General features: G+C 44.0%; 2 protein-coding genes across 3 annotated transcripts; one reads left to right on the plus strand and one right to left on the minus strand.

Moving 5' to 3' along the window:
- Nucleotides 1-312: 312 nt before the first annotated feature.
- LOC117963839 (small ribosomal subunit protein uS14) lies at nucleotides 313-1,889 on the minus strand. Its single transcript, XM_034905205.2, has 3 exons — nucleotides 1,741-1,889; nucleotides 1,192-1,291; nucleotides 313-445 (listed from the first exon to the last, which is right to left on the minus strand). Exons 1-3 carry the CDS (start codon nucleotides 1,800-1,802, stop codon nucleotides 437-439), a joined length of 171 nt encoding a protein of 56 aa, XP_034761096.2. The 5' UTR covers nucleotides 1,803-1,889; the 3' UTR covers nucleotides 313-436.
- Nucleotides 1,890-2,670: 781 nt separating this feature from the next.
- On the plus strand, nucleotides 2,671-11,983 carry LOC117425157 (leucine-rich repeat protein 1-like). Of its 2 annotated transcripts, XM_034041877.3 has the most exons (5): nucleotides 2,671-2,823; nucleotides 4,528-4,717; nucleotides 5,380-5,478; nucleotides 8,606-9,333; nucleotides 9,701-11,983. In XM_034041877.3, exons 2-5 carry the CDS (start codon nucleotides 4,535-4,537, stop codon nucleotides 9,951-9,953), a joined length of 1,263 nt encoding a protein of 420 aa, XP_033897768.1. In that variant the 5' UTR covers nucleotides 2,671-2,823; nucleotides 4,528-4,534; the 3' UTR covers nucleotides 9,954-11,983. The 2 variants fall into 2 exon arrangements, with proteins under 2 accessions (XP_033897768.1, XP_034761265.1); XM_034905374.2 differs by lacking the exon at nucleotides 5,380-5,478.
- Nucleotides 11,984-12,721: the final 738 nt, after the last annotated feature.

A 12,721-nucleotide genomic window follows, 5' to 3' on the forward strand; every position in this document is an offset into this window, starting at 1 on the left:
ACCAGCAGACACAGGAGTCCCCAGGACCAGGATTGGGAAGCCCTGCATGCAGCAGTTCAGGTTTCTAGTCCCTGCACCTGACTGCTACAAGAACATAAAGGATGTGTGTGGGGAAAAGAAGTGGAACTAAACCAGTTCAAACCTTTGATTTACGGTAAACAGCCATCAGAGGAATGGAACAGTTACAAGTATGGAGACTCAAACTTTCTTTGGCCATAATGTCATTTCACTCCTCACCCCTCGCTCGCCCCCATTAGGAAGCAAGCTAGAAAATGCTCTCCACAAACATCCAGATAGACACAGGACGCATCATTGGACTGCAACAGTTTATTTAATTAACAAAACACAAGTGTTGAATGTCTGTCATACAGATGATCCTTTCCATATTCCCATGTGTGTCTGGAGCTGCAACTGATCCAGTCCATTCCTTGTGTGTTTAATCAAGCTGCAGGAGAACAAGACAAACAAGCAAGCATGGGTACACATCCAACACACTTACACAATGCAAAGAGATACCACAAATACTAAGAGAAACAGCATTTAGAAGCAACATTAAGAGTTTGAAATCTAACATCAGCGTGTTTTACACAAGATCCACACAGTACATTTGTGGATGTAAACATTTGAAACCACTATACTTGCTAGACAAATTCAAATAAAACAGAAGACACTGTTGAAGCATTCTGAACTCTGCAGACTTTCACATCTCGATCACCGCATGATGCAGAGCACAGACTTGTATAGTTTCAGAAACCCAATGAAGCTTTCATTGTTTCAATTAAACCTTTTAGAACAGAGGAGTGGAAGGTCCATCTTCCTGCGGAGCGCTGGTACCAGGCTGAGCGATAGGATCACACTCGTTTGCAATGAGAATACGTGGACAATTTTACACAGCAGTCTATAAACTACTGCTGTTACCGTCCCATGCTCGGCGTGCCAGTAACTCACTCGCTGGACATCCTTCGGTTTTAGTCACCAAAACACTTCCAACTGCTTTTTACTTATACAGTCCGTTATGTTACAACTCGACTAAGTAAAATTTGCCATAACTGCCATTTTAAAAAGAAGATTCACATTTCTGAATGGGTTTGTATCACTTTGAACCATGTGTGCGACCCATACAGCTGAAACAGGACACTAGAAACCTCTACAAAACAAAGTATCCATCTTCTACTAAAGGACCTCCCTTACCTTGACGAAGCCGATGTCCTTCGCATACTGTCTGAAGCACTGCCGGCACATGTTCAGCCCATATTTCCGGATCAGACCGTGCCTGTTCGAGCACACTCGACTACAAAAAAAAACAAAGAAAAAAAAATCCACATGAAACGACCACATAAACATTTGTATCGTGTAGTTTCTGCGCTTTACTGTACTCTGAATCGACACCCAGCCGCCCTCCCCCCGCAATCCACACACACCCGCCATCTCCCATCCAGCTAACCCGCATCTAAATCAAGGAGCCCGGCACTGCGCGGATCACACAGCCCGCTGTGTCCTGGGTAACACTGCTGCGTTTCAGATTCAAGACTACTGATCTTAACAGTGTGGTACAACAACACAGACATGTCCAGTAGTGTTTTCACTCTGGCGGTGGCGAAGCGCCGCCATGTTCCCTCTCCCCACGCGGGACGGGTTTTTTGTTCGTATCAGGCGAGGTATTTATTAAATACCTGCCCCGGATTCGAGCCCACTGCTTTAAAGTGAGTTAATTCGGTGATATCTGACGGGGTAACTGACCAGGAGCGGGAACCCTGGCCGTATTTTCTCGGGTGACTCCAGTAGAGCTGCTGATGGCCCATCTTGTCTCTATCGCTCGGATATCGAAAAGGAAGGCCGATTCTCACGCATGCGCAGCTCAACCGTCCGGCCACACCGACTTCCGCTCTTAAGACTCCCACAGTGCACTGCGAGCCACCGGAATTGTAGTTTTTTGTGTGATTTATTTGTAGGCTCTCAAGCAAGACAGGGGTAACTGGTCTGCTTGCTGCAGGTCCCACAATCATAGTTTAAACGTCCATCGCATTCATTAGCGCATGCTTCGTACATGATTCCATAGTGTAGGCTTCTGTGCAACTGATCTAATTTACCAGACAGAAGAGCTTGTTGATTGTCCGGTTTGTTTGCATCCAGCAGTTATCAGCTGTGAACAGTTCTGTCGATCTGCTCCACCACTGCCGTGTGGTATTCAATAGACTGTAATTAACGCGCGGTCCGCTTTGATCAAATAAAAAAAAAACAACTGTAATAAACGTAACCAAAATCAGGATAGGAACGCTTCTGCAAAAACAGGACTCGCTTCTTAACTCACTGTAGTAAAACCAAGTGAGGTGCCAGTGCAGTGAACCGTGCTCCTCAGTGCGTCATTCAACAAACCTCTAGATGGCGCGCCTCTCTTTTTTCAGATTTCCCCCTGCGTTTCAAAAGATGATATTGCACTTGGTTTTCAAGTGTTTGGGATCATTTATTTATTTTGTATATATCTTCTATACATATATTAAATAAATACATACAGACATATATAAATCAATGCATACATACATGAATAATCGAGGCAAACAGATCTGTTTTAAATAACTAACCTTGCTACATCACTTCAGTTCTATAACTTTTCACCAATCAGATTACTATATTCACGGTGGTGGCTTCGAGCGGAGTTGTAGCCAATCACAGAGCGGTTTATTGTTTCAATGGCAATAGCCTGGTTTTTACGCGGGTGTTGGTGTTTTGAATCGAGGATGTTTCGCTCCGTGTAATAAACTGTTTTCAAAGCTTCCTGTATCCCGTGTTGTGGTGGAAGCAGCGCGCACGTTGAGGGTTTCGGTGAGTGTAAAGGCTTGATCGAAGCTGCGAATGGCGTGTGTTATTCTGGAGACACGTACTCGTCTTCCCAGCGCTGTGTGTGTGTGTTTATAATATACGGGCTGATCACAATCAAATTGCACAGAAGAGTTACATGTGAACATACACTGTGAGCTGTGTGCGATGCACTCTGTGTGTTTATACGAGCTGATCACAATCAAATTGCACAGAAGAGTTACATGTGAACATACACTGTGAGCTGTGTGCGATGCACTCTGTGTGTTTATACGAGCTGATCACAATCAAATTGCACAGAAGAGTTACATGTGAACATACACTGTGAGCTGTCATGTGAACATACACTGTGAGCTGTGTGCGATGCACTCTGTGTGTTTATACGAGCTGATCACAATCAAATTGCACAGAAGAGTTACATGTGAACATACACTGTGAGCTGTGTGCGATGCACTCTGTGTGTTTATACGAGCTGATCACAATCAAATTGCACAGAGTTACATGTGAACATACACTGTGAGCTGTGTGCGATGCACTCTGTGTGTTTATACGAGCTGATCACAATCAAATTGCACAGAAGAGTTACATGTGAACATACACTGTGAGCTGTCTGCGATGTACTCCGTGTTATAACGATGAAGACATGCCGTATTCAGTGTGTTACAAATACTCGGATCTAAAGGATGCGTGTTTTGTCGAAACAGCTTTTGTGGTTTTAGGATTATTATAAGCGCTTATTTTTTGCATAGCCACAACAGACAGGTTAATATATAAACAGTTAGTTGTATTTGTTTGAAACATCTGTAAATACGCATGTGGGTATAATTGCTTTCATTGGAGGCATAAATAGTTTATGCAGCCCTCTGGGTAAAGCTGACATTACAAAGTAAAGCTGTTCTCCTTCCTCGGATCTATTTACACATTATCGTCTCATAAAGTTAAATATGTTGCATTTTATGGTGTCTGAAAAATTAATATACTGCATTTTGTTTAACCTTGAATCAATTGCAAACAGTCAATTTGAGATTATATATATATATATCGACACAAATGGTACGATAGTGTGCTGTGTGGCTACAGAAATCCTGCCCACAATGTACACGTTTTCGCTGCTAAAACCCTTCAGATTGCTTGAAGATCTGATCTCAAAGCATCAAAGCGCAAGGTTTCTGTGCGTGACTCGTCAGTTTAACGCGAAATGGATGAATAGTCACCAAACCCACGCTGCGTCACTGTGATTTAGGAAAACAAAGATGAACGGTGCCACTGCAGCAACATCGGCGATGTGGTTTCGAGGAGTCCGTGGTTATATTTATCCATTAAAACCTCTGCGAGATCTGGTTGAGTTTAGGACAACACGGAGACGGGCGAGTGTGTCCAGCAGGAGGAAATGCCGACCCGATTCTACAGCGGTTTGTGAAGCGATTGACCAGTGGGCGTGATGGAGGCGTGGTCATGCTAGAGTTGCATCAGTACATCTTTTGGTTATAATTTATTTTATTTTTTTGGGTTGTTTGTTTGTTTGTTTGTTTTTTCTAGTGGCTTTCAGCTTCCTCCAGAGCTAATGGACTATGTTAATACTCGCTTTGTTTCAAAGCCCCAGTGTCTGTGACGCGCTGGAGGAACGCCCTCAGCGTGTTTTCAGTGTTGTTTTTCCCATGTATATAATGCCCCCTATACTTACTCTCGCCTCGTTTTATTTGAACCGAGACTGACGATGAAGCTTCAGTGTGAGGTGGAAGTTATCAATCGGATGCTGCCGACCTTTGGAATGAGAAATCGAGGCAAGGCAGCGAGAGCAGTGCTGTCCATCGGGAGACATTTGGACAAAACGTCGAAGATACAGAACATATATCTCATGATCTGCACCTTAAAGGACAAAGCAGGGTGCAAGTACAAGGTCAGTTGCTTTTGGTGCGCTTGTGTTAAGACCTTCAAGGCTTGGCTGATTCAGTATCATAACGCAGCACCTGTGTATCATCACTGTGCGCTCGTTTCGTTTTGGAGAAAGCATTGCGCTGGTTAATGAAGGGCGCAAGTTGCAATGGGCGACGGTAAAATGTTTGATATGCCAGGACTGGGTAAATAATGTACAAACGTACCATGTTACTGTACTGTGGAGAGCGCTACACCATAGCGACACTCCCTGCAAAACAATCGCTTGTTACTGTACTGTGGAGAACTTACACCATAGCGACACTCCCTGCAAAACAACTAATTGTTTACTGTTGGAGAAAAACGAAAACAATAGAAACACACTATGCTCAGGGCTGTTCCCTGTTCTGTTTTAAAGTGTATCTCTTTGGTTCCAGGTGTTAAAGGGTGGTAGTGCGATAGGATCCAGGGTTCTTGCTGTATTATAGTAATGCTTTGTGGTGACAGTATTCTCAGCATGTTCATGTATCAGAGTTGGGAGTGAACACTTAACTGTTTGGGGGAGTGGTGCTCATAATCAAGGCGGCTCCTGCCAGCATATTTGTTTCTGCTGAAACTGGGTTGCCTTGGAAATGGCAGCTGTATGGTCGAGATGTGCCAATGACTTCTCCTTTCCTCCCAATACAGTTGAAGGAGAACATAGAACAGTTTTTCACCAGATTCGTGGAAGAGGGGAAGGCCACAGTAAGACTGAAGGAACCAGCGGTAGACGTCTGTCTGAGTAAGGTGTGCTCAATATAAAGAGATTCTTTAATAGCAGTGAGACTGAAGGGACCAGCAATAGACGTCTGTCTCAGTAAGGTGTGCTCAATATAAAGAGATTCTTTAATAGCAGTGAGACTGAAGGGACCAGCAATAGACGTCTGTCTCAGTAAGGTGTGCTCAATATAAAGAGATTCTTTAATAGCAGTGAGACTGAAGGAACCAGCGGTAGACGTCTGTCTCAGTAAGGTGTGCTCAATATAAAGAGATTCTTTAATAGCAGTGAGACTGAAGGGACCAGCGGTAGACGTCTGACTCAGTAAGGTGTGCTCAATATAAAGAGATTCTTTAATAGCAGTGAGACTGAAGGGACCAGCGGTAGACGTCTGTCTCAGTAAGGTGTGCTCAATATAAAGAGATTCTTTAATAGCAGTGAGACTGAAGGGACCAGCGGTAGACGTCTGTCTCAGTAAGGTGTGCTCAATATAAAGAGATTCTTTAATAGCAGTGAGACTGAAGGGACCAGCGGTAGACGTCTGTCTCAGTAAGGTGTGCTCAATATAAAGAGATTCTTTAATAGCAGTGAGACTGAAGGGACCAGCAATAGACGTCTGTCTCAGTAAGGTGTGCTCAATATAAAGAGATTCTTTAATAGTTTTATACTTTTCAGAAGGTTGTTTAGTTCCTGAATTAGATTGTAATGTCAAAAAACAGTCTGAAAGGTTTTATTTTGAGTGCACTAAGGGCTGTAGAAACATGCACAGTAGTGCCCCGATGCACTAGTTATAGTGTAATATTGAACATGATGTGTGATACTGCAGATTGAATTCACAGTAGTGTAGTATTGAACTTGATGTGTGATACTGCAGATTGAATTCACAGTAGTGTAGTATTGAACTTGATGTGTGATACTGCAGATTGAATTCACAGTAGTGTAATATTGAACTTGATGTGTGATACTGCAGATTGAATTCACAGTAGTGTAATATTGAACTTGATGTGTGATACTGCAGATTGAATTCACAGTAGTGTAGTATTGAACTTGATGTGTGATACTGCAGATTGAATTCACAGTAGTGTAATACTGAACTTGATGTGTGATACTGCAGATTGAATTCACAGTTGGTTGGGAGATTTAAAGTGTATTATGATTATGAAGTTACATTCTTCTAGTCTGACACAATTGTTCATTTTTGGCTCTTTTGCTGTCCAAAATTATACAAAAAGATGTTCATGAGGGGCGAACTGACCATTAAAACTCCTGAGCTGGATTCTGTATCGCTTTTATCTGTGATCAGGATGTTGCTTTTTAAAATGAATTAATCGTGTATTTTGTTTGTCTTTTGGTATCTAGACCTGTGAGGGGCTGCTGTTTCTTGTGTTTTTTTTTATGCAGTATCTATTTCTATAGCGGTGATGCTGAATGTGTAGCACAGCCTTTGTTAGTCTGCAGACATAGAGAGCATGCTGCTGATGTGTGGGGACTGCTGTAGGACTGGCGTGACCTTTCCTCCAGATTCCAGGAACACAATCGCGTTTCTCAGCAGCTCCGTTTTACCCTGTGTGTCGTTACACTACAGAAAGGGCTGACTCTGGGTCCGCAGGGCTTGTACTGGGAAAGGGCTCGTTTTCATCTTCAGCATTGCACTGCTTTATTTGATTTCTTTTCGTACTTTTTGGCACAGCATTTGGATTTTGGTGTTGTGCATTCCTTGCTTGCAGATCTTCAGCCCTGCAGGCCAGTTTCACTGAGATTGAAAAGGAGAATTCTCCCGGATGGAAAGTGAGAAATCCTTCCTGGTATTTCAGAGCCTGCTCACTCATGCCTCATAACGCTGATGAAAGCACGTCTTGTTCACTGAGGGGAGTTTTGACTAGGAGTGCTGGCTGAAAATGAAATATTTCCTGTGGAACTATGGCAGGGTGTATTTTCAGAAGTGAAAATGTCTAGTATTACCACATTGAATCCTGAGGCCCCTTTCTGTGATTTCACACATGTTGTGTTTATCATAACCCCCTGTTTTAGCCTCATCACATGGATAAAGGGTGAAAGTGCAGTTTTGTGCTTTGAATGAACTTTCTCTAGAAGAACAAAAGACATCAGGGGTCTGATTTGATTGGTCTGGGGTGTGATTTAAGAGCTGTGAAAGAATGGGTCTGCCATGAGATTGAAGCAATGACCTTGTGCCCTTCCCCCTTCATTACAGCCTGTTGTTATTCCTCTGCAGTCTGAACACACCCACACACACATCACACACGTACACACACATCACACACGTACACACACACTCATTCAAGCATTTCAGCTGGCTTCAGAGTCATACAGAATTTTCGCCTGACCCTCAAAGGAAACAGCATTACACAGCCTGCAATGAGCAATGTCGATTTTTCCTGATGGCTAGTTCACTAATAAGGTCAGTGCTGATTTTTAGATTCTCCTTGGTCTTGGATTACTTTAACCTGTTCCCAGTTTTCCAACCAAATAGTTCTATAGCCTCCCGTTTGTTTAGTGTGGGTTAGGTTGGAAATTCATTCCTTCTACTAAACAACAACGGATCCATTCAGATAATAAAATGTGTTACATGGGTGGCAGTAAACATTTCCACTCAACGAAGACAAGTGTGCAGTCTTGTTTTGATAGGAAACAATCTGTGACTAAGATGTTCCCAGACACAGCAATATGTTTGATAAAATGATATGGCTTGCAGGATGAAAACCATTTTCTTTACACAATACCTTTTGGCCCTCTGCAGTACCAGGTAGTTTTAGGAAGGTGCCTTGTGTTGCAGTCTCCTTTCTTATTCCTAATAATTTTGTACTTCCTGTTCTTGTCAAAAGAATATGCTGTTCTGCAGCCACAGGCCAAACAACACAGGTATGGCAAATGCTGTCTGCCTGGCTAGGAGATAAGTATGTGAATAAGTTAGGTTGAAACTGACTCTCTCTCTGCTCTCTCTGCTCTCTCTTGCTCTCGCTCCCTCTCTCTCTCTCTCTGCTGTCTCGCTCTCTCTTTCTCTCGCTCTCTGTCTCATGCTCTCTCTTTCTCTCGCTCTCTGTCTCATGCTCTCTCTTTCTCTCGCTCTCTTTCTCTCTGTCTCTCTCTCTCTCTTTCTCTCGCTCTCGCTCTCTCTCTGTCTCTCTCTCTTTATAGGCAGATGCCAACAACTTGAAGAACTTCCTGTCCGCTGCCAGGCTGGCTCACAGAGGGAGTGAAGTCGACGCGTTACCCTTGACTGCTCTGGCTCCCGCCCGGACCCGCGATGTGGAGAAACCCAAGAGCAAGATGAGCATCACCTCCAAGAAGGACTACCCGCTCACGTCCTGCTTCCCCTACTCCCTGGAGCAGCTGCAGGTGTCCTACTGCAGGCTGTCTCGTGTGGACATGCGCATGCTGACCCTGAAGAAACTGAGGAAGCTGGACCTGAGCAACAACCACATCAAGAAGCTGCCAGCCACCATCGGGGACCTGTGCTGCCTCGCCGAGCTCGTTCTGCACAACAACCACCTGGAGGCCTTCAGCACCGCCCTGTGCCAGTCCACTCTGCAGCACTCCCTGCAGTACCTGGACCTGGGCCAGAACAAACTCCGAGCCCTTCCCATTCAGTTCTGCCAGCTCCGAGAGCTCGTGCATCTGAAGCTGGATGACAATGAGATGCTCTGTCTCCCGTTCAAGATCGGGCAGCTCAGTAAACTGCGCTTCCTCTCCGCAGCCCGCAACCAGCTGCCGTACCTGCCCGCCGACTTCCGCAGGCTGTCGCTGGAGAACCTGGACCTTTTTGGGAACCCTTTCAAGCACCCCAATCCCCTGGATCACACTATTCAGTTAAAATTCCCCTTGACCTTGCTGGAGATGGCTTCACGGGCAGCAGTCAACTACAGGTTGGTATTGCTTGGGTTATTTCAGCTTTCCTAACTAGAACGTAAAAAAGGATTGCTAAGGGAAGGAGGTGGGCTCCTAACGGCCCCTCTTTAACTGTGTATGTTTGGGCCTTTCTTAAATTGAACTTGGATCTTAAGCAAAGGGAACACAATGCCACTTGCAACTTGGTTTCAGGAGACCAGATTTCGGGCCACTGCACGGCATACCAGGGGAGACTTGGGGTTTGATCGAGCCAAGTTGCCTCAAACTAGGTATCCCGGTCTCCTGAAACCAGGTTTCAAGCCACTGTAACGTGATACCTATCTACCTATCTGTCTATCTTAGTGACTGTGTTTCCAATGGTATCCTCTTTTCACTTTCTAACAGAATACCATACGGCCCTCAGCTCATTCCTGCGCACTTGTGCCAAGACCTGGAAGTTTCCAAAACCTGCAGTTGTGAAAAGGCGTGTCTGAACTTCTACATCCAGACCACCGTCAGCATGAACCTGCACCACGTGTCCCACACCGTGGTCTTGGTGGACAACATGGGAGGCACAGAGGCCCCCGTCCTCTGCTATTTCTGCTCCCTGACTTGCTACTCTGAATTCCTTGACAAATGCTTGCAGCGAGGCAGGTGATCGGAGGAACAGAATGCATTGCTGATGCACTTCAGACGAGTGCCACTGCAGCCACACAGACCCAGGGCAGAAGGGATGGAAATAACTGTGTTGTGATGACCAGGAGACAGCTGGGGAGGGAAATCTGAATGCTGGCTTCTTGTGAAAGTATTTTTTTCTGGTTTGTATTCTGTAGTGGATAGACGTGAGCCTAGGCTTGTGTTCTGTAGATCTGTCTGCCAGGAATTGGACGATCTGCTATTACAGTATCATTTACAAGAGTGGGTTTACCTTGGGGGGGCAGGGGGGGGGGGGCAGCATGCAAGCTTGCACACTGAACATGCTGAGGAGCATTGGTAGCTAAAACAACAATCTGGTATAGGATGTAATGTATTGACTGGTCAGTTTGGTTGGTTTTAAAAAAAATGATATAAATAAATAAATAAATAAATGAATGTATGCATTTGTAACGCAGGCTGTTGCTGATTCTATTTGACTGCAGGACTGTTTGGGTTAATAATACTGGGATATATTAAGCCATTGTTACTAGTGTTAACCAAGCCAGCCTTACTTATTGAAGATCTGTGTTGTTTTAAATTGAATATGCAGAGGGTGAGTCTGGCAGTGGTACATAAATTAGCAGCAAGCAACAGGACAGCATAGTACAGGCAGTGTAGCTAGGAGACACAGTATTATACAGTATGTTTACATCATTCAACTGCAAGGATCATGCAGCATTAGACGTTCACTGAAATGATCTCAGTAAATGTTCCATCCCTGTGCTCTTAACTTGGTGGGGTGTATTGCACTGAAGTTCATTTGAACTCTTGATAGTATTTTTAATTGGAAAGGGAAATGGTATTATTGAATGTTGGGGTATTTTTGGTTTTGTGAATTGTTTTTGAGGCCCGGGGTAATTGCAGCACAAACCAGTCAAGCTGTGTAAATGAAGCTCTTTAGAGTTCTGTAATTTGGAGCAGCACCACATTCCCATTAACTGCAGCATGAGCAAGTTAGAAAGGGTGCTTAATAAACTGAAGTACCACCTCAGACTGCCTAGGTGGTGCTCTTGCACTAGTACTGACCTCCTCACACTGGTCATAAGCTGTGTAAACCTGAGCCCCGTGGCTTACAGCAACCCGCCTTGCATTGAATCCACAAGCCGCTGTATCAGGAATCGCATCAACAATCATCTTGTGAGACTGATCCCCTCCGGTGCTATCAAATCAGACCATTTCAGCTATGGCTACTTCAATATCAACCATTTAACTATTTCAGCTGTTTAATAATTGCTGCAGCGCACGCCTCATGAAAAACTTAACTGAGTGTGCTGTGATTCATGATCTGACTTGGTCCAGATACATTTTAATGTAAGGCAGTATTTCAGTTTTTGATCTTTACAAACGTTACTGTGCTGATGTCCAGTGGTTATGTGTCTGATATGGACAGCAGTTAGCATGCTGGTCTCATAAATGTGCGTTCTTGTTATTGGCAGCTGTAATCTGGGTATGAAGCATGTTTGATATCCAGCACTTCATATTTTGTCAGTTGCACTTGATATTAAGAACACATGTTAATTCTGTTGAGTGTGGATTCACTAGCAGCAGGAATACAGCTTGCTGATTTCAGGGTCGGAACGCCCCTCAATGTAAGTGTGTGTGGCTTGGGAACTGAACCACATTGAGGATGAGGGCTACTGGCTTGCGTTTGTTAGTGTACTTAGTTCTTTTAATAATATAGTGTGTATGTATATTCACTGTTATGTGAACTACTGTTTGCTCAAGGTCTTGTATTGAAAACCCTGTTACCTCACTACAACAAAAACAGTATGGCAGAAATATAAAACCTGAAAAAACTAATGTTTCCAGTTTTGTTAGTAATGTTTTGGGTTTTCAGTGCACCTGATAATTTGCATGACAACTGAAATACATGACAACTGAAATACATTACCACGTGTGTCTGTAACCAAACGCACTTCACCTCCACTAGCCAGTCTTCAACGTGTAGTCCTGGCAGTGAATTCAATTATTTAATAAATGTAATAAAATGTACTGGGTTTCTGTTTTTATTAATTACTTTAACTAAAATCACTTTCTATTTTAGCATTGCTTTTAAGAAAAATGGCTCTTTTATTTTGTAACACATTTGAATGCCAATAGCAATTTCAGACCTCTAAACTCTAGCTGGGTGATCGGACCCTGGGTTTTGTATGGACAACCAAATGACTCATTTTTTTTTTCAATGTCTGTATACAGAAGGAGTTTAATAATTGGAGCCACATCTGTGCAACGGTTTCAGTTGCACTGAATTATGTACCAGTAATTCTACCCCTTTAAAAACACAAGTGTTAAAATGCATCATAACCCTGGTTTAGAAACCGCTTTAGAAATCTTGCAGCTTGGAACTGTGTGCAGACGTATGCGTTCCATGAACTGTGTGCAGACGTGTGTGTTCCATGAACTGTGTGCAGACGTGTGCGTTCCATGAACTGTGTGCAGACGTGTGCGTTCCATGAACTGTGTGCAGACGTGTGCGTTCCATGAACTGTGTGCAGACGTGTGCGCTCCATGAACTGTGTGCAGACGTGTGCGTTCCATGAACTGTGTGCAGATGTGTGCGCTCCATGAACTGTGTGCAGATGTGTGCGCTCCATGAACTGTGTGCAGACGTGTGCGCTCCATGAACTGTGTGCAGACGTGTGCGTTCCATGAACTGTGTGCAGATGTGTGCGCTCCATGAACTGTGTGCAGATGTGTGCGTTCCATGAACTGTGTGCAGACGTGTGCGCT

This window comes from Acipenser ruthenus, chromosome 18, assembly GCF_902713425.1.
Source record: "Acipenser ruthenus chromosome 18, fAciRut3.2 maternal haplotype, whole genome shotgun sequence".
Lineage (NCBI taxonomy): Eukaryota > Metazoa > Chordata > Actinopteri > Acipenseriformes > Acipenseridae > Acipenser > Acipenser ruthenus.

What these genes read in the sequence shown, in the direction of transcription:
- LOC117425157 (XM_034041877.3), top strand. Translation starts at nt 4,535, where the DNA reads ATGAAGCTTCAGTGTGAGGTGGAAGTTATCAATCGGATGCTGCCGACC. An exon ending in AAGCAGGGTGCAAGTACAAG is followed by an intron (nt 4,718 to 5,379) that starts GTCAGTTGCTTT and finishes CTCCCAATACAG; the next exon opens with TTGAAGGAGAACATAGAACA. An exon ending in CGGGCAGCAGTCAACTACAG is followed by an intron (nt 9,334 to 9,700) that starts GTTGGTATTGCT and finishes ACTTTCTAACAG; the next exon opens with AATACCATACGGCCCTCAGC.
- LOC117963839 (XM_034905205.2), bottom strand. Translation starts at nt 1,802, where the DNA reads ATGGGCCATCAGCAGCTCTACTGGAGTCACCCGAGAAAATACGGCCAG. An exon ending in GGCCAGGGTTCCCGCTCCTG is followed by an intron (nt 1,292 to 1,740) that starts GTCAGTTACCCC and finishes TTTTTTTTGTAG; the next exon opens with TCGAGTGTGCTCGAACAGGC.